Raw genomic sequence first — 21,349 nt, 5'->3', positions numbered from 1 at the left:
TAATCAAAGAAATTAAGGACAATATTGAATCCAAAAATAGCTCAAAGCAAGTAGAAAGCCTGAGGACTTGCAGCAATTTAGAATTCAGCAAAAAGGATCAAGGGATTGATTAAAAGGGGAAAATTAGGAGTATTAGAGTAGATTTTCAAGGGACACAAAAGCTGACAGATTGGCGCAAAGATTGATGTGGAAGAAAAGGGTTTGAATTCATGGGACGAGTATGTGTGCATGCGTGTGAGTGTGTGCACACGTGTGCGTGTGCAGGTCAAGTTGCATGCAAAATTCTGGAAAAGGTGCTTGTCAACAGTATATTTTAAAACTGTCAATAAGCAAATTGTTACAGAGATAGTGGTGCTTGAGAATCTGACATAACAAGGTGTAGAGCTGGATGAACACAGCAGGCCAAGCAGCAACTTGGGAGCACATAAGATGCTGCTTGGCTGCTGTGTCCATCCAGCCCCACACCCTGTTATCTCAGATTCTCCAGCATCTGCAGTTCCATTATCTCTGATTTCGGCTCTGGACCCTTCTTCAGAAATGGGGGTGGCAGGTGAAGGGGATTCTGAAATAAATAAGGAGAGGGGGGGGAGGTGGAAAGAAGATGGATAAAGGAGATGATAGGTGGAGAGGAGACAGACAGGTCAAGGAGGCGGGGTTGAAGCAGGAGTTAGGGAGGGGGTATGTTGGCCCAGAGATGACAGGTCAAGGAGGTAGGATGAGGTTAGTGGGTACGAGATGTGGGTGGGGCTTGAAGTGGGAGGAGTGGATAGATGGGAGGACAGTTTAGGGAGGTGGGTATGAACTGGGCAGGTTTTGGGATGGCTGGGAGAGGGGAGATTTTGAAGCTCGTGAAGTCCACATTGATACTATTACGCTGCAGGGTTCCCAAGCGAAATAGGAAATGCTGTTCCTCCAACCCTCAGGTAGCATCATTGTGGCACTGCAGGAGGCCCAGGATGGACACGTCATCCAAGGAGTGTGAGGGGGAGTTGAAATGGTCAACAACTTGGATGTGCAGTTGTTTGTTGCAAACCGAGCGTAGGTGTTCTACAAAGCGGTCCCCAAGCCTCCGCTTGGTTTCCCCAACGTAGAGGAGGCGACAACGGGAACAGTGGATACAGTATATCACACATTAGCAGATGTGCAGGTGAACTTCTTAGGGTCTGGGACGGGGGTGAGGGAAGGTGTAGCACTTCCTGTGGTTGCAGGGAAAAGCACTGGGTGCGGTGGTGTTGGTGGGGAGTGTGGAGCGGACAAGGGAATCCCGGAGAGAGTGGTCCCTCCAGAAAGCACATAAGGGTGGGGAGGGAAAATGTCTTTGGTAGTGAGGTCAGATTGCAGATGGCGGAAGTGCTGGAGGATGAAGGTTGGATCCGGAGGTTGGTGGGGTGGTACGTCAGAATGAGGGGGATTCTCCTTTGGTTGTTATTGCGGGGACGGGGTGTGAAGGATGAGTTGCGGGAAACGAGAGAGACACGGTCAAGGGAGTTTTCGACCACTGAGGAGGGGAAGTTGCAGTCCTTGTAAAAGGAGGACATCTAGGATGTCCAGGAGTGGAATGCCTCATCGTGGGAGCAAATGTGGCAGAGGCGACGGAGTTGGGAATAGGGGAAGGCCTTTTTGCAGGAAAGTGGGTGAGCGGAGGTGTATTGTAGGTAGCTGTGGGAGTCGGTAGGCTTGAAATGGATATTGGTTTCCAGGTGGTTGCCAGAGATGGAAACAGAGGGGTCCAGGAAGTAGAGAGAGGTACTGGAGATGGCCCAGCTGAACTTAATGTTGTGGCGGAAGGTATGTGTGAAGTGGATGAACTGTTTCAGCTCCTTGTGGGAGCATGAGGCAGTGCCGATACAGTCATTGATGTAACAGAGGAAGAGGTGGGGGAAAGGGCCAGTGTAGCTTCAGAAGAGGGATTGTTCCACGTATCCTACAAAGAGGCAGGCATAGCTTGGGCCCATGTGGGTACCCATGGCCACTCCCTTTGTCTGTAGGAAATGGGAGGCTGGTTTTTGTGTGGTATTTAACTATTTCTTTTATCGCCCAATGGCCCTAAACCACCTGTCCTTAAGGATAAAATGCAACTTCCCCACAATTTCTGCAAAAACTTCCTTATATAATGTACTATTTAAATTTGGTTGAAAATACACCTGTTATATCTGACATTATCATCTAATTATCTAAGTTTTTCCTGTTAGATATCCAGTAGTTCTCCTGTGATACGTATGCTTACTTCTTTTGTTTTCAACAACAGAATACAGTTTATTTTTGTGTTACACATGGTGCAAGAAGGAAACCTGCCTATATGGAAATAGTGAAAATAGCTGAAAAAACCAAGAGGAAAACTGAATGAGTTCCAGTCTAATAAATTCAGGACTGCTGTTATGGTTAATGCAATCTTAGTCATGTATCGGGTGAATGCTATATAATAAATGTGATTCACTGTAATATCTAAATGGGTTAACAGTTTCATTAAAATATCATACAAGCTGATTGGTTACCATTATTGTATTATCAATCCTGCATTTTCCTAACTGGGAAATACGGACTTTTTGCATCTTTATAAAATTGCATGAATAGTTCTACAATTTCAAATTAAAATTAAAAACATTTGGCCTTACCCAGAAACAGTGCATGAATTAACAGCGGCAGATGTAGAGCCCAGTCTTCTCTAACACTGTGATCAACCACCATCTCTGTCATGAAGATGACAGCAATATTACACCTGTTACCACAGAAATGCAAATGTAAGTACTGTCTAATAGCAAGCTCAGTTGAGGGAATGCACTGCTGTGTTTACTTTCTTGATGGTAATGCAGTTATTGATGATACTGTACAAAACACTGATATGTTAGAGTGTAAAACATAATGACGGCGTTTTGGTTGTTAGATGGGAAGGTTTGTTATGCTAGAAGGTGGGATTAATACGAAGTCAGCATTTAAAACTGGGCCCAGACAGGAGAATATTAGTGCCATGTGTTTTGCTGAAATCTAGGAATTCATTGTGTTGTTCATTGCCTAAACGTGGGCATTTCAGCACATTGTATGCAAATCCACATTGGTTTCAATCTGACTCTACATTGGCAACACATTGAAGGCAGCTGAAGCACTATTTGAAGACACTGCTGGGGGTGTACAGCCGAAATAATCAGATTACATCTTTCAGGCAGAAAGTTGGATGAGTTGTATCCAATTATACTGCCTAGATTTTTGAACAAGCAAAATACTACAGATATTAGAAACCTGAACTGAAAACAGAAGAGACTAGAAATACTCAACAGGTCAGAAAGGAAGTTCATAATCCTGAGATTTAATTATGAAGTTGGAAACTCAGGTTGGGAAATTTACCAGTTCAACAGACTTGGCTCCATAAAATAGGCACTGCATGCACTATTTTCGGTCTGAAGAGGTTGGGTAGAATCAAAATGGGCATCCGGCCTTTGAAGAAGCATGGATGTGGCAGGTTAGAAGGGCCATCTCGGGTCCTCTAGCATTCACACCTTACACCCCTTCACCCCTACCTACTTCAAACTTCCCCAGAATGTTCCGAATGCCATCTCTTCCATGCCATTCATGTTAACTTACTTAATATGCACTATCTATGGAAACAATAAACCACAAAATAACAAAGTCAAGTCTTGAAAGTTTGAATGGAAAAAGAACATTTATTTCCAAATCTTTGAAAAAAAGCAACCCATGTAAAAGTACAAATCAGATACAGCCATTACGGAATCAATAACAGAAGCTTTACCTAACCTCACATTATAAACCTGTCAAAATAAACACAAGGTATTGAAAAACAGATCAAAGAAAGAATAGTTTTCTATAATCTCACAATAATATCAATCAGAGCAAACGATCCCATTTCACAACCTAAAACTCCTGCTGCATTAATTCGTTAGACAGGAAAGCACTCATAATTAAATCATCTCGAGAAACGCATGTTTCACCAATGGTTGCTGTTGAAACAGGACAGTTTCTGTTATTGACACAATAATGACTCTGTCTAATTAATACTTTTACAGGGATTTTAGAATACCAGTTTTGTTTTCAAAGCAGATATCTAAAAGGGTTCTTTCTGTCATCAGCATGTCTTGTCATGAGAAAATGGTGGTGAGCTGCATTCTCGAACTGCTGCAGTCCTTAGGGTGTAGATATACCAGTTCTGTGAAGAGGGCACATCGAAGATTTTGATCCAGTGAGAGTGAAGGAACAATGATAAATCAGGATGTGTGGCTTTGTGGAGAACTTAGATGTGGTGGTACACCCACACATTGGCTATTGTTGATCTACTGGGTAGTACAGAACATGGGTTTGGAAGATGCTGTTAAACAATCCTTGGGAGTTTCTGTGGTGAATTTTGTACATACAATACTCTGCAGCCACTATGTATCAGTGGTGAAGATGTGTCAATCAAATCTGCTGCTTTATTAGGTAGTATTGAGTCTCTTGAATGTTGTTGGAGCTTCACCCATCAAGGCAAACAGTGTATGATCCATCACAATCCTGACTTGTGCCTTGTAGATGGTGAATAGGCATTGGGGAAATGGGAGATGGGTTAAGATTCTTAATCTCGGAGTTGGTCTTTTAGCATTTGTATAGTTGCTGCAGTTTAGTTCTGGTCAATAGTAACCCCAAAGATGTTGATAGTGGGACATACAACAATTGTAGTAATTTTGAATGTCAATGCTAGATGATCAGATTCTGCCTCATTGGAGCTGGTCATTGCTTGGCAGTCATGTGGCATGGAATTTACTTGCTACATATCAGGTGAAGGCTGAATTTTGCCCAGGTCTTGTTGCAAGTGGGCTTGGGGTGCTTTGAACATGGGTCATACAAACAAGAAACAACAATAAGCCACTCAGTATTTTGAGCCCACTCCATCATTCAAAAAGCTCATGGTTGACCTGATTTTAACTTCAACTCTATATTCCTACATCCTTGGCAATCTTGCATCCCCTTGGTAATGAAGAATCTATCTACTTATGCCTTAAAAATATTTAATGATTCTGGATCTACTGAATTTTAAAGAAAGGAACTCCAAAGACTTGCAGCCCAGGACAGAAAAAATGTTTCCTCATCTCCATTTTAGATGAGTTTCCCTTATTTTTAAATGGCCACCTCCAAGTTATAGACTCTCTCACAAGAGGAAACATGCTTTCACATCCGCCCAGTCAAGTCCCCTCAGGATCTTATATGCTTCAATTAAGTCACCTGTGACTTCTCTAAACTCCAGAGGACACAACGCTAGCCTATCTAGCCTTTCCTCATAAGGCAATCTGACCATCCCTGGTATTATCCAAGTCTATCTTCTCAGAAATGCATCCATCACTTTAACATCCTTCCACAAGTATGGTGACCAGTACTGTCTAGAGTACAGTAGCTTTGCTTTCATGCCCTAATAATTGTGCTTGTTTAAATTCAAAGCTGTAGTCGTGGATTCACACTTCTCTCCTTTCAACCATCTGTAACATTAAATCTTGTGGTCACTGCTATTCGGGATACTTTCACTATGAGGTCAGTAATTAATTCTATTCTGTTAGTTAAAACCAGGTCTAGTACAATCTGCTCTCTGGTTGGTTCCCTAACATGCTGAGCTAAGAAACTGTCCCAAAAATTCAATAAATTCCTCTTGTGACTCCTTTATCCCATTTGATTTCTTTAAGTCTTTACACAGGTAAACATCCCCGATAATAGTTGCTGCACCCTTTTGAAAAGCTCCCATTATTGCTGCCCTACCACGAAGTCACTGTTAGGAGGACTGTACACAACCTTCACAAATGACTGTTTGCCTGTATCAATCCTCATCTCTACCCAGCCTGCTTCTATACTGTAGTTTCCTGAATTAAAATCATCCCCTCTACTGTGCTAACATCATATTTAATTAAGAGTCACTCCCTCACCCTTTTCTAGCCTCCTGTCCTTCCCGAATATCACATAACCTTCAACAATTAGGACCCAATCTAGGTCATCCTATAGTCACATCTCAGTTATGGCCATTTCATCATACTTATTTATTTCAATTTGTACTTTGAGTTTGAGGAAAGGTCACCGGGCCTGAAATATTAAAGAAACAAAGAAACCTACAGCACAGGATCAGGCCCTTCGGCCCTCCAAGCCTGCGCCAATTAAGATCCTCTGTCTAACGTGTCATCTATTTTCTAACGGTCTGTGTCCATTTGCTCCCTGCCCAAATATATCTTAAAAGACGCTAACGTGTCTGCGTCTACCACCTCCACTGGCAACGCGTTCCGGGCGCCCACCACCCTCTGTGTAAAGAACTTTCCACGCATATCTCCCTTGAACTTTCCTCCTCTCACTTTGAACTCATGACCCCAGTATTTCTCTGTATTAACTCTGATTTTTCTTCTTCACAGATGCGCTTTTCCAGCTAATTCTGTTCTTGTACTATAAGTTCATCTGTTTTATGCATTCTAAAACAGTGCCTCAAGTTTTGTCTACTATTGTTGCAGTATCCAGTTGTATTTGTGGATTTGCTGTTAGTTCTGCATTTTCTGTCCGTTCCCATCATTGCCTGTTAATCATTTGCCATCTTAATTCCTTCCTCTGTTGCATTTTCCCCACTCTTTGATTCATCACAGCTTCCCAAAATTGGGCCCTTGCCCCCTCGTCTTAGTTTAAAATCTGCTCTACTTGCCTAGTTATGCAGTTTGTAAGAACCAGTATGGTTCAGGTGTGGACTGCCCAATGGTACAGTTCCCATTTTCCGTATTACTGCCTTTGCAGTATTCACTGTCTTCAACTGTTCCACGATATTATGTGGAGTCAACTGAGTTGGCTGCAAACTGGCATCTGGGATGCTGGGATCCTCAGGAGGAGACCAAAATGGATCATCTACTTTGCACTTCTGGCTGAAGATGGATGCAACTGCTTCAGTCTTGCCTTTTGCATTGATGCGTTGGGCTCCCCAAATATGAACGATGGGTTGTTTGAGAAGGCTCCTCTACTTGCTAGTTGATCAACTGTCCAGCCCATTGATGACTAGATGTGGCAGGACTGCAGAGCTTAGATCTGAACTGTTGATCTTGGTCACTTTGCCTCATCTATTACATGCTATATAGCATGCAAGAGGTCTCGTTAATATTGAAGATCCCCAACCAAGAGAACATTTCATATCCTGGCTGCTCCCAGTCCTTCTTCCATATGGTGTTTAATAGGCAAAAATACTGATTCAGCTGGTGCAGGGTGGGCAGAAGGTGTGGCAACTGGTGCTAATGGTAATTTGCAAGTTCCATTGCCCATCTTTGATCATAGTGCCAAGAATCTTTATGAAGTCCTGTGTCAATGTTAAAGGTTCCCTCCTTACTAATGGCACCATCTCTACTGGGTTTGCCCTGTTTTGAGATAGTATGCATCTGGAATGATGCTGGTGGCATCTGCACATTGTCTACAAAGTATTGCCCTGTGTACGACTATGTCAGTTTGTCACTTGGCTACTGTGTGGGACAAGTCCCCATTTCGTATGAAGGACGATTTAGCAGCATTGAAACTGCTGGGTTTGATATTGACATTTCCGGTGCATAGCTTGACATTGGATGGTCTATCCAGTTTCATTCCTTTTCTTAAAGTTCAACTTGTTAAATTTGTCAGGTTCTTCACTTTCCCTCAGATTTCCAGTCTCACCCCAACAACTGCATCTTCTTCTCTCCCTTGAATATTGGGCACTCATCACGCTGGTTCACTGAATTGAACAAAGATCATAGCAGGTCGGTGACAGTTGTCACAAAATAAGTCAAACTTTAGGCAATAGGGACAAATAACAAGAACATAATCAGTCTGCTCAAATTAAGACTTGATAAATGTCACCTTGTGTAGAAAGGAGAGTCATTTTCTGAACATGTACATATCAAAATTGCCCTTCCTTAAGTTGGGCACAAAATGGACAAACTTTTGATACATAATCTTGAGAAATAAATTTTAAAATATAAACAGCATTTTGAAGACAATTTTCTAACCTGTGAAGTGGTCCACGAGGTGTGATTGTTTCAGGGAGGTAATCCACGAGGGGGGCCCAGCAGCCTCCATTTATAGGCATGGGCAGGGGCTGTGGTACATTAGCCTCCGCAGTTTTCATCAACCACGTAGCATAAGGAGGCATTGGGTCACCTAAAGGTTAATGATATTGAAATTATTTCCAGTGAAATATTGAAATTATTCTGTGCATGATGATAATGACCATTTGATTAATAGCTTGCAGTTAGAAAATAACTGTTTATTATAGAATTACAGGATTGTTCTAGCACAGAAGGAAGCCATTTAGCTCATTGTGTCTTCTCCTGCTCTTTGAATAAGCATTGTCATTCTCCTGCCTTTTCACCATTATTCTGAATCTTATTTCAATTTAAGTAACCACCCAAAGCCATTCTGAATGCCTCAACTGAACCTACCTCCATCACACAGTGTGTTCCAAATTCTAAGTGCTCACTGCAAAATTAAAGACAAATTCTCAGCTTATATGTACTCGTTTTACAATTGACCTTATATCTCTGTCTTACAGCATAGTACAGTACAGGCCCTTTGGCCCATTATGTTGTGCTGACCTATTATCTTACCCTGAGATCAAACTACCCTGCATACCCTTCATTTTACTATCATCAATGTGCCTATCCAAGAGTCGCTTAAATGTCCCTAATGTATCTGACTCCACTACTGCCACTGGCAGCACATTCCAGGCACCCACCACTCTCTGTGCAAACAGCCTACTTCTGACATCTCCCCCATACCTTCCTCCAATCACCTTAAAATTACGTCCCCTCGTAATAGTCATTTCTGCCCTGGGAAAAAAGTCTCTGTCTATCCACTCTATCTATGCCTCTCATCAGCTTGTACGCCTCATATCAAGTCACCTCTCATCCTTCTTTGCTCTTGTTGTTGATCCTTTTAAGGGGAACAATTTTTCCCCTTTTGCCAATAAAACCTTGTTTCAAGTACCTTTTCCCTGCTATGCACCAAATTCCTACTTTCCATTCGATTTCCCAAGTACTCATTCTGTTTTGTCTCATTCCAGCATAGTCTGATTCTGACAATTAATGGCAAGTCAATACATATGAAAAATTTCTAACGCACTTGCTGTAATATGCTATCCAGATTAAAAGTGCAGGTGAGGACCTGTCAGCAAATGACAAATAATAGGAAAGCAATTGGGCTTCTAGTACAACAGCACAGTACAGAGTAACAGATTACAAAACCAGATGAAAACACAAAGGTGCAATTTGCCCCTCCCTGCAGGTCATGGGACAGCTGGTGAGAAGGGGGGTGTTAATGAGCGCATTGACCCTGAAATGATACTCACCCCCTTGCCCATTAATTGCTGAGTGAGAAGGGACTTTCCTGACTCACAAGCAATTAAGCCCAAAGTGATCAATCTACAGACACCAAAGAGCCTCAATTCACCACCCTCCCAGCTATCTGACTTTCCAGCAGGCAAGAAAAGTGGCTGGTTTCCCCATGTGTAACCAGGGTGCTGGAATCCATTTGTTCCAACCTGAAAAAGACAGAGACACTTATACAAGGCAGGAGAATGGCCTCCAAAAGCCTCATCTTCTATTCCAATAGGCAAAGGAATGAGAAGTTCTTCACTCTTTTTAATCTTGCATTATGAGTATAAAACACAAAATTCACATGTCAAAGACACAATTGCATAATTCGCTTAATGTCTCTTCATAGGGGTTGCCAGATCTACTGAGATTCTACAACACTTGTTTTTATTTTATATTTGACCTGCTAAATACATTTTGGTGTCTGATGAGAGCTAATCTCTGGGTTGTCATGTTGATTATTCTGGTAACAGATTATGTTTAAGACATGAGAGATTTATTTTCACAGATTTAATGGGTTGAAATGATATTTGACTAATAGATGAACCATGAGGCCTTTTCAGGCTGTAACAACATCTAAAGAATTTTTCAGTCACTGGAAGTTCCCTGGTGACATCGAGTACCGGATGCTCTTTCTAAATAGATCCTTGTGTGGAAATATGCAAGTGCTAGCCACTGTAACAGTCAGGCGAAAATCCTGGAACCAATTACTTAAGATACTCAATGTGCGGGAGAAACCAGTTTTTTTCAAGTAACATTTAACATACACTAGCATTCAGTCTTGGCACATGCACATAGACAGCATTGCTGGGTTCAGCTTGAACAAATATTTACTTTGTAGAAAGGCAGCAGTGCTGAAGCAACCCTTTTAGCCAACTTCTTGTTGAAAACTGTTTGAGAATAACAAATAATAGTAAAAAGCAAGAAAGTTTTTACCTTTTTCATCATCATAGGATCCACCAGAACTGTTGCTGTACCTGGATTCGAGGCGAGAATGTGCTCTTATCACAACATTGTTGAACCTAATGAAAATATTTTAAAAAGTACATCAACAGTATTTTAAAACATGATATTTTAGCCACTAAAAAAACTTGTAGTATTTAATGAAAATAAAATGACTGTTTTCATTTAATAGAAATAATCCGAATTTCTCCTCTTGGTTTCTCTTTCGAAAGTGATAATTAAAGTTACATTACACATGTAACATATTTAAATAGTTATTTCTTACGTACATGTTTAATTTGTAACCATTAGTTAACCAACCTGAATTCTCAACCATACCCTCAGTCAGTTATGTGCAGCTATGTATTCTACAGCACGGACAATGAATGACAGTTAGGTGTAAAAAAAATCTGGAATTTTGGATTATTTTTCCTTTCTGTCTTGCCTAGTGATTCAAAATGGCAGTGCTGCCATACCTACTCAATCAATAGGGCTAAAACCCATTCTAAACTACCCTACCAGACAGCATCAGAGCAGCAGGAAAGTTGACGTTTCTGGTTCGGACCCTTCTCCAGAAATAGTTGTACCACTTATTTATGCCTGTGAGACACCCAAACAAAAGTTGAGTTTGAGCCTCAAATGCTAACAGTGAGCTGCAGATGCCAAACGAATTGATGCCATTTTGCAGCTCACAAACTACCTGATAATTCTGACTTTTGCAACACAGCCAGACAGGAATCAGGAACTTCAGAATGAGAGGAAGGAGCTAGGGATGGGAGCAATAAACTATAGCCAGGGCTACAGGAAAAACAGTATACTTGGGGTAGGAGCGAGCTCTGTCCATGAGGAAAGGGGAAGGAAGCACTATCTGGTGTGACCAATTAACAGACACCAAAGAGCCTCAAATCACCACCCTCCCAACTCTCTGACTTTCCAGCAGGCAAGAAAAGTGGCTGGTTTCCCAAAGTGTAACCAGTGGTGGGAGGGAGTGTGGGAGGGGACGTGGGCATTGCTGGCAATACCAGCATTTGTTGTCCAACCACCAATGCCCCAAAGGCAGCAAAGAGTAAACCACATTGCTATGGATCTGGAGTCACATGTAGGATAGCCTAGATAAGGTTGGCTGATTCCCTTTCCTACAATAAACCATAAGTGTTTTAATGACAATTGACAAAGGTCACCATTAGAGTAGCTTTTTATCTGGTACAAATTTCACTATCTGCCATGGTGGGATTCAAACCCATGTTCCCAGATCATTAACTAATTCAGTGACATTACCCACTATGCCACTTGCCACTCCCCTTTCCTCACACCACTTAAAAATGCTTCCCTTCAGGTGTCTATCCAATCCAATCCTACTAGAAAAATTTGGTATCGTTCTTAGCTCAACAGCATTTGATCACACTCATTTGTGCTGAGCAAAACATCCAATATGCATTCCAAAGCAGTCATTCAATCATCGCTTCACATCTGTAATAATCTTGTGAAATCAATGACCATGAAGCAGAATCACATAGCACTCCAAGCAATTGTTAATTGAAAATATTCATTTTAAAGTGCTCAACAGTGTTCAACTAAAATAATTGAAAATAAGCTGAAAAGAAACTTGATGAGCCAGAAGTAATCAAGAGAAGGAACAACTCAGACCATAAATTTTCTAAGCCTCAGCTGCAAGCTGTGCAAGTTTAAAAAGAAAGTCTCAGTTGTGAGTGTGATTGTCTGACATTGCCAAATAATGACAGTGATCATGATGTCATTAATAAAATTATATTTATTGTTGTAGTCACTGTGATACATTACAATAACATGAAATTATTCTTATTGTTCTACATTATTAGAGGCCTTGGCCTCTCCTTTCATCCCCACCTGATCACACTCCATTGTGCCCCTTTCTGCACTTTCCCACACCCTGCATCTTCTGGCCCACTTGCACATTCCCCTTTGGTTTCCCACACTTGCCCTTCACCCCTGGCACCCTCTCCCCAACCATTCTCTTAAGGCACAGATGCTGGTTAAAACTGAAATTGTGCTAATTCAAAGTTCTGGTTGAGAATAGCAAGAAATCCAAGTTGTAATGGGGATGGAGCAGAGATCAGACAGCGGTGACTTTGGGAGGTTGAATAAGTTTTGGGTAACCTATTGCTGTCAGGAAAGTGGGTGGAGGGGCAAATTGGGACAGTGGGGAGAGACCACAGGGAGCAAGCCCAAAATCTGGTAGGCTATAGCCGTAACACTCGGGGAATTAGGGATAGGTGTAAACCAGAGGCTGAGGCAGAATGGGAAGAGATGTAGCCTTAAGACTTGGGCAGGTGAGGGCACTAGATACACAGCCACAATAATCTAGTATGTTTCCAGCAGGCCTAAGGAGGATAGCCTGAGTGCTGGGTGGTTTCAACTCAGAGCACTACATGAAGGAGGTTTGATGGAGAACCAGATTGCCGGGTGAACTACAAGATTGTGGTTCTGAGACACATTGGGTGATGGAAATTCTCTTTAAACATTTTATTCACAATACTTTTTTTTAAAAAACTTTTTCTCATCTTGTCCCTTTCAATATAAATCTTGCTAGGACAGCTGGTTTACTGACATGACCATGCACTGAGCATTGGTGACTCCTACCAGCAGCTTGTTGAATACCTGATAATTGTGGATGGCAAGCTGCAGGTGTAAGAGCTGGAACAGGTCTCCTTGGTCATTTTGGGCTTCATTATGTCCCAAGGATCAATGGTTAATGGGCAGGAAACAGTAAATGGGGTCGGGGTTCTTTTTCAGTGGGGTTCACAGGGATCGGTGCTTGGACCACAAATGTTTGCAGTATATATTAATGATGTGGAGGAAGGAAATAAATGTTCTGTAGCCATGTTTGCAGACAACACAAAAATAAATGGAAAGGCTGGTTGAGAGAGGGGCACAAATAGTTTACAGAGAGATATTGATAGATGAAGTAAGTAGGAAAGGTATTGGCAAATGGAGTATAATATGGGAAAATGCAAACTTGTTCATTTTAGAAGATAGTACAAAAGAACAGAATGGAACAAAACTGCACAAAGATGCAACACTAAAGAACTTGAGGGTACTTGTGTAAGAAACAAAACTAGCACATAGCTACAGCAAATAATCAGGAAGGGTAATGGAATTTTGGTCCTTATTTCACGAGGCTTTAAGTATAAGATTAGAGAGATCTTACTGCAAGTGTACAGGGTGCTGGTAACACCACATCAGGAGTACTGAGTAGTTTTGGTTCCCTTATTTAAGAAAGGTATTATTTCATTGGAGGACATTCAGAGAAGGCTCATAAAGATGATTGGGAGGAATTGCCCTGTGAGTAAAAGTTAAACAGGTTGGGACTCCACTCAGTACTGTTTAGAAGAATGAGAGGTGATCTTATTGAGACATACAGGATTCTTAAGAGGCTTGACAGGGTAACTGCTGAAAAGAGGTTTCCCCTTGTGGGAGTGTCAAGGACCAGGGTGCATATTGTCAAAATTAAGGGGCTCCAAGTTAAGACTGATATGAGCAGGAATTTCTTCTCTTAGAGGGTTGAGAGTCTTTGGAGCTGTTTGCCATAGAGAGCTGCGGGGCACAGTTGTTGTGTATATTTAAGGCTGGGATAGAGTCTTGATCAGTAGGGGAATTAAGGGTTATCAGGAAAGGGCAGGTTAGTGGATGTGAGGAATGTTAGATCAGCCATGGTCCTAGTGAATGGAAGAGCAAGCTCAAGGGACTGAATGGACGGGTCCTTTTCCAATTTCTTATGGTACTCAGACTTTGAACCCTATTAAGTCTTATTCCAGCAACAGTATCGAAGATTTTCTTCTGGAACTAGCCATACCCCAATTCAAGCTTATTCAATATACCTACACCACTGGCACCTACCCAACAATATGGAAAGTTGCCAGGTATTTCCTGTCCATAAAAAGGCAGGACAAATTTCATCCAGCAATAACCTGCCTATTGGTCCACTTGAGCATCAGAAAGGTAGGCAGCCATCACTAGTCAGTGCACAGAGTACAGGAGTTGGACATCGTGTTGTAGCTGTACAGAACGGTGGTGAGGCCACTTTTAGGATACTGCATTCATTCCTGGTCTCTTGGCTACAGGAAGGATGTTGCTAAACTTAAAAAGATTCATAAAAGATGTTGCCAGGGTTGGAGGATTTGAGCCAAAAGAAGAGGCTCTTTTCCCAGGAGCATTGGAGGCTGAGTGGGGGTGGGGGTGGGGGTGGGGGTGGGGGGGGGATCTCACAGAATTATGTTCATAAAATCATGAGGGCATGAATAGGGTGAACAGCCAAGGTCTTTTCACCAGGGTAGGGGAGTCTAAAACTAGAGTGACTGGCTCAAGGTGAGGGGAAAAGGTTTAACAAGGACTGCAGGCAACTTTCTCACAGAGACGGTAGTGCTTTTATGGAACCAGAAGAGCTGGTGGAGGTGGGTGCAACTACATCACTTAAAAAGCAGCAGGATGGGTACATGAGTAGGAAATGTTTAACAGGATATACACCAAATGCTGGGAAATGGGACTAGATCCATTTAGGGTATCAGGTCAGTACGGACAAGTTAGACTGAAGGGTCTGCTTCCGTGTTGCATAACTCTACGACTCTATAAGTGATGGAAGGGTTTGTTGACAATGCTGTCAAATGACTTGCAAAGGAATGACCTGTTCGTTAATGCTCAGGTTGCATTCCACCAAGGCTACTTAGTACCTGACTTAATTATAGCCATGGCCCAAACATAAAAAAACTGAAATTTTAGTGATGTTGAGAAAGCGGTTGCCTTTGACAAGAAAGTCACATTTAACCGAGTGCATTCAAGACTCAACCATCTTCATTGATTCATCAATGACCTTAATTCCATCAAAATGTCGGAAGTGGGGGTTTCTTGGAAATGACTGCACAATGCTCAGCACTGCTTTCAACTCCTCAGATATTGAAGTAGTCCTTATCATTACAGAGCAAGACTTGGACAACATCCAATGTGACAAGTAGCAAGTAACTTACATGCTAGACAAGTGCAAGGAAAGAACTGTCTCAAACTATTTGAGAGGATTTGCTGTGTCCACCCCTAGGAAGACGATCTATTTCCATTAAATGGTGTAATGGAAATGAAGTTTGTGTTGTTGAACTTCTCCAGTAAAAACGTTTTTTTTTTGCAGAATCTTAAACCTGCTAGTAAAATACGCATTTACTTATAAATATGGGATCAAAATCCTGGAACTCCCTCATTTGCAACACTGTGGCTGAAACATCAACTACAGCAGTTCAAGAAAACAGTGCTCCATCACCTTCTTAATGGCAATTAGAAATGAGAATCAGTGGCCTTGCCACCAATTTCATATCTCATGAATGAATTAAGATGAAATCCCAAACGATATTTTTCTTTCACTTCATCAACAAGCAGCTGATTGCTGTATTAGTTGGAATTTTCATGCTAGCTGATACTGATTGTATAAAACGTGCAGGCAATATTCATAGTAAATTTAAAGCTGTATAAGAGTCATATGGCGAACCTAGAAAACATTTTTTTTGTGCTGGGAGATCAATATATGATTAAAAATTAGCAAAATGTAAATAATTTTTTATAATACTTCCATTTTATTTGCTTTTACATTGATTTACAAAATACAGGAAAATACTTATGAATATGAATTGGTATGGCAAATTCTACTACTCAGTTTGGCTAATCCACTTGGACCTTGTAGTGCAGTGATAGTTTCTCTGCCTCTGAGCCAGGAACTCTAGGTTTCAGTCCCACTCCAGACTTTCATCATAGAAGGTATGATGTAATGTGACCTATAATCAGGTCAATAATCTATTTGTAGGTTCTCCTGATAATCCTAAAGCAGAGTGGGAGAGCATCTGGATAAGCCATGCATGATGCAAAGTGGTGACATGCTACCAAATTATCACAGATTCCTTCAGTGGTGGAAATGCTTATGATTGTTCCAATAAAATTTAACTGTGAAAACAGATGCAAGAATATACTTTGTAGTCTTTGACTTTTTGTTCCCAATCTTATTGTTACACTTTTAAACTCAAGAATATTATGAACTGATCAAATCCTTTTGGACAGTTTTGTGGCATACTTTCACAATAGGTCGAATGCCTGGATCATCTCATTCCTCCTTTTAAAGCAGGAGACAGCGTTTTGGCTTTAAGGACTTTCTTATGCTATTAGATGATATCAATTTCAAATTTTTCACTTTTCCTGTCTCTTACTTGCAGGTGGTACGGTGGCTCAGTGGTTAGCATGGCTGCTTTGTAGTGCAAGTGACTTGGGTTTGATTCCAGCCTTGGGTGATTGTGTGGGTTTCTGCTGTGTGCTCTGGTTTCCTCCCATTATCCAGGGATGTGCAGGCTAGGTAGATTAGCCATGGTAAATGTGGGAATAGGGTAGGGTTTAGGTCTGAGTGGGATAGTCTTTATAGGCCCCGTGCAGGCTCGATGGGCTGAGCAACCTCTGTCCACACTGTCGAGATTCTATGAAGTGAAACCTCCACACCCCCCAACTAATATTCTTTAAGCTTTCACATGAAGTAGAGGTTGCTTAGTCAATTTCAAGCACACTTTACTACATTGGCATGATCTCAGAGTACAGCAAATCTTAATTCCAAGTCTGTAAATTATTGATGAGATTTCAGATTTTACACAAACCTTTCATCAGTTTCTTTCATCATTCGTCCCTCATCTATTTCTGGGAAACTTTCCTGTCCAGCTACCAAAGTATTGGTGCTAGATGTAGTCCCTGCAACAAAAAATATATTTACTAATATCAATGACATAGGTTACTCAAGGATAGCATTAACAACATGACAAGACTACACTAAAAGTGATCAACTGCAGATACTGAAAATCAGAAACGAAAGGAAAAATTGCTGGAAAAATTCAGTGGTTCTGCCAGCATTTGTGTGGAGAAAGCAGGTTTAATGTTTCAGATCCAGTGATCCTTCTTCAGGCAAGACTACACTTTTCTGTTACTAAAAAACTGATCAGTGAACCAAGAAATATCCATATCAAATATAACAGAATGGAAATAAACATTTAAACTGAAATAGTATTGAACTCTACATTAGAATCAGCTGCCTTGCCTTAATGTGGAGAAAAATGAGCTTGGGTCTCTTTGGCTTGGTTTCCGATGGGCAGTGTGATGCACATACATATTTAAACTATTTATCTTTTAAACATGTTTTATGGGATTGCATAGTAATTGGAAACTTGGGCACAGTTCATTAATATTTTACCCATGAAAAGTCAATCAGATGTACTTCAACAACAGCTGGAATGCAATGGAAATTGTGATGAGGTTAGCAAGGTTACTGCAACGGCCATCTGCAGGAGTCAGTTGGGGGCTTGTTTTTCATTTTCATGTCACCTCAAATTTACAAGGTCGGAGGCATGCTGCCAGCAAGACACATGTTCACCACAAGCAATGTACTGATTAGCAGAAAGAGAGAGAAGAAAGACAGGAAGTGGGGTTGGGGGTGGGGTTGAGGGGAGGAAGAGAGAGACAGAGAGAGAGAGAGACAGAGACAGAGAAAGAAAGAAAGGGGAGGGAGAGAGAGAGAAGGGGTGGAGAGAGAGAAGGGGGGGTGGAGAGAGAAAGGGGGGGGGGAGAGAGAGGGAGAGAGAGGGAGAGAGAGAGGGAGAGAGAGAGGGAGAGAGAGAGGGAGAGAGAGAGGGAGAGAGAGAGGGAGAGAGAGAGGGAGAGAGAGAGGGAGAGAGAGAGGAGAGGGAGAGAGAGAGGGAGAGAGAGAGGGAGAGAGAGAGGGAGAGAGAGAAAGAAAGGGGAAAGGGCAGAGAGAGGAGACCGAGAGAGGGGGGATTGAGAGAGAGAGCGAGCGAGAGAGAGAGAGAGCGCGAGAGAGAGCACTGGAGATCGAGAGAGAGAGACAGCATTAGTGAGTGAGAGAGAGAGCGCGCGCGCGAGACGGGAGAGAGAAAAACCCGGGGGGGTGAGGGTGGGGGGGGGGAGGACAGACAGCGAGAGACAGGGGAGTCAGCATATGAGAGAGAGAGAGAGAGAGAGAGAGAGAGAGAGAGAGAGAGAGAGAGAGAGAGAGAGAGAGAGAGAGAGAGAGAGACAGGAGACATCACGAGAGAGAGAGAGAGAGAGAGAGAGAGAGAGAGAGAGAGAGAGAGAGAAAGGACATCACGAGAGAGAGAGAGAGAGAGAGAGAGAGAGAGAGAGAGAGTGGGGAGATAGCACAGAGAGAGGAGAGCATTGAAAAGCATAAAGAGATGTATTCCTTGTAGGAAAACAGTGTAGCTGCAAAGGGATGTCTTGGAACAAGAGAGTTTCAATATGGAACTGAGAGACCAAATGAATGAGTAGCTGCAGAAGGCCTTTCAGCCTGTGCATTTATTAATAAGTTGATGGCTGAAAGGCTTGATCTAACTTCCAAGAGAAAATGTTTCATTCAATGTAGTACACAAGTGGCTGTCTAAGTTATGAACTCTAGTCTTAGGAACTTAATCTCCAAGCCATCTGATTTTGTGAAAATGTTATCCCTGAGTCAAGGCTGACACTGGCTGACACCAATATATGGCAGCCTTTTACTAAATTAGAGAAGTTCAAGATCCACTAAAAACATTTGTCTCACCTGATGCAACTGTGGAAGTTTTGTTGCTTGCAGCGAAGCGATAAAAAGGTGGATTATCACAATGCAAGACAACAGGGTTTACAGGTTCTGTCTGCTGCATCTCAAACAACAACTCTTCCATTGTCTGAATAGTGTTGTTACGACATAAGTAGATTACTACTTTCTTTATCTGAAACATGATAAATTCAAACTTATTACAAAAACAATGTCATGAAGTGCTTTTAATCTCAGAAAAGTTTGAATGTATTTTACGTAAGTGTAAGGAATCACAGACACTTGTCCAAGGAGAGGTATTTGGAGTGATAACCAAAAAATCAATTGGTTGTCAAAAAAGTGGTCTTTACGGAGTGCTAAGATCTCAGTAGCGACCAGAAATTTGAAAACCCAAGTACTACCTAAAAGAATGAAGCCACAAAGATCTTTGTTGACTTTTTACTACCCTGTCTTAAACCTTCTGTTAAATACACTAAGAGTACAATAAACAGATTCATTTATATTGCAAATCAACTTGTGAACCTCACATTCTCTTTGCCACCCATTTGACTTGCTTCCCCAACTCAAGTCAGACTATTATTAGATATTGGAAGCTTAACTGCTTGGTCTAAATACGGTTTCAAAGTTCTGCATAAAGATAAAGATTTCATGAGCATTCAGGCTTCATGTATTAATTTGTTCCTTAATCTTTTTCAATCCTTTTGCACCATAGATTCCATGTTCAATTTAGGCATCACTGTTTTAAGTGTAGCCACCTCGTGTCAGAAGCCTACTGTTTTTATACATTCTTTAACTCTGTCTCTCGAAGTTCTTCAGTTATCAAGAGGGTTTAAAACGTTTTAGCCAGCACAGAGAATTTCAACTGATGTTGGCTCAAAAGAAATGTTACCAGCAGCCAGTTTGTTCTAAACTGAAAATGTTTGAAAAAACAGAACCAATCACACAGAAACCCATATAGGAATTTAATGGAGGTCAGGCAGGACGAGAGATTTGGACGCAGTTGCACAGCACAGTGACTAGGCAGCTGAAGTCCTAGCTGTCACTGGAATTTGGGAGGGATATGGGTAACAGGCCAAAATCAGAGCAATTATCTAATTCAGCATAAGTTAGTAATCAAGGAAGTTATGAGATGGGAAGGATGAGTCAATGATGGAATTTAAACATAAGTATGACCATGGTAAAACTGATTTGTCAATTGTGAACCACCATGTAGAAAGGGAGGACTAAGGAGTCTGAACTTATTAAAAACAGCTGATCTTAGGTGCACAGGACTATGACACTTTGCGCAGTGTAACAAGAATGAAAACAGTCAATGGCTTTGACCAGAAATTGGACAACAAAGAAAGACATTTGCAGAGAACTGAGCAAGGAGTGGGACTGACCGCTTTGCTCTGCAGGAATCTAGGATGGATTTGATTGGCCAAATGGCCTCTTTGAATACTGTTAATGACTCAAAGAATGATGGCATAGCTGTGTCGATCACACTAGTGTGCAATGGTGGTACATAGTCAGCACTATTAATGCTTTCTGTCATCTTCATTAATAAAGTTGTGCAGAGTGCATGTTATATAACAGTTCTGGATACTCTGACTGGTACATACTGAAGAGAACCTCCAAATCATTTTTAGGCTCTTGAAGTAGATGCTTAGTCTGGAAATTGCTTGTTTTGCTAACACATCTACTGATCATATGGCATGAATATAGTGTTGTCAGTCTTTGACGTTTGGGGTTCTGATCAATTTTGTCAGCCCTGTTTGAAGTCTTGGAGGACACAGTAATGCCTAAAAATGTCAACAGCAATAAACTGAATATTTTCTATGGTACATTTATGGCAACTGTTTGCCTGATTTTCCTTTCATTCACTTAATCTTGAGCTAGCTGGATACAGTAAGCAGTGAGAAGCTGTTCCAGCTCATAAAAGAGAAAACAAAGAATGAGAGGGCATTGATTTAAAATGGTATATAAAAGAAGCAAGGGAGGTATGAGAAAAAATACTTTTTCACACAATGAGTAGTTATGGTATGGAATACACTCCCTGGGCATGTGCTGGAAGCAGGTTCAACTGAAGCATTCAAGATGGCATTGCTAGCTAGGCTTGCATTTATTCCCTGTCCCCAATTGCCCTTGAGAAGTAGCGTGAGCTTCCTTCTTGAACTGTTGCAGCACAATGACTGTAGGCAGACCCACAATACAGATAGTGAGAGAACTTAGGAATTCTGACACAGCAACTCTGAAGGAATGGCAATATATTTCCAAGCCAGGGTGGAGAGTGGCTTGGAGGGGAACTTGCTGGGGTTGGTGTTCCCATGTATTTGCTGCCCTTTTCCTTGTGCATGGAAGTGGTCGTGGGCTTGAAAGGTGCTATGTAAGGATCTTTGGTGTATTTCTGTAGTGCATCTTGTAGATTGTATACACTGCCATTACTGAATGCTGGTGTGCAGTGATGGAATGTTTGCCTGTGTGTCAAGCAGGTTGCTTTGCC

The 21,349-nt window shown here is 41.6% G+C and overlaps 1 protein-coding gene across 7 annotated transcripts in view; it reads right to left on the bottom strand.

Moving 5' to 3' along the window:
* LOC125453068 (protein furry homolog) overlaps positions 1-21,349 on the bottom strand; it is a 301,124-nt gene that overhangs the window by 90,752 nt on the left and 189,023 nt on the right. For all 7 annotated transcript variants that reach the window (XR_009445855.1, XR_009445856.1, XM_059646706.1 and 4 more), the window contains exons 34-38: positions 18,874-19,042; positions 16,928-17,018; positions 10,269-10,354; positions 7,971-8,121; positions 2,616-2,719 (exon numbers count right to left, since the gene is read on the bottom strand). Coding sequence is in view for 5 of the 7 variants with exons in the window: in XM_059646706.1 (XP_059502689.1) it covers positions 2,616-2,719; positions 7,971-8,121; positions 10,269-10,354; positions 16,928-17,018; positions 18,874-19,042 (601 nt within the window). In the remaining 2 variants the exon portion in view is untranslated. The remainder of the gene's footprint in view (positions 1-2,615; positions 2,720-7,970; positions 8,122-10,268; positions 10,355-16,927; positions 17,019-18,873; positions 19,043-21,349) is intronic.

The sequence above is a fragment of the Stegostoma tigrinum genome, chromosome 6 (genome assembly GCF_030684315.1).
Source record: "Stegostoma tigrinum isolate sSteTig4 chromosome 6, sSteTig4.hap1, whole genome shotgun sequence".
In the NCBI taxonomy this organism is placed as follows: Eukaryota; Metazoa; Chordata; class Chondrichthyes; order Orectolobiformes; family Stegostomatidae; genus Stegostoma; species Stegostoma tigrinum.
Note: the sequence above shows the minus strand (reverse complement) of the source record. Positions and strands in the feature narration are given on the sequence as shown.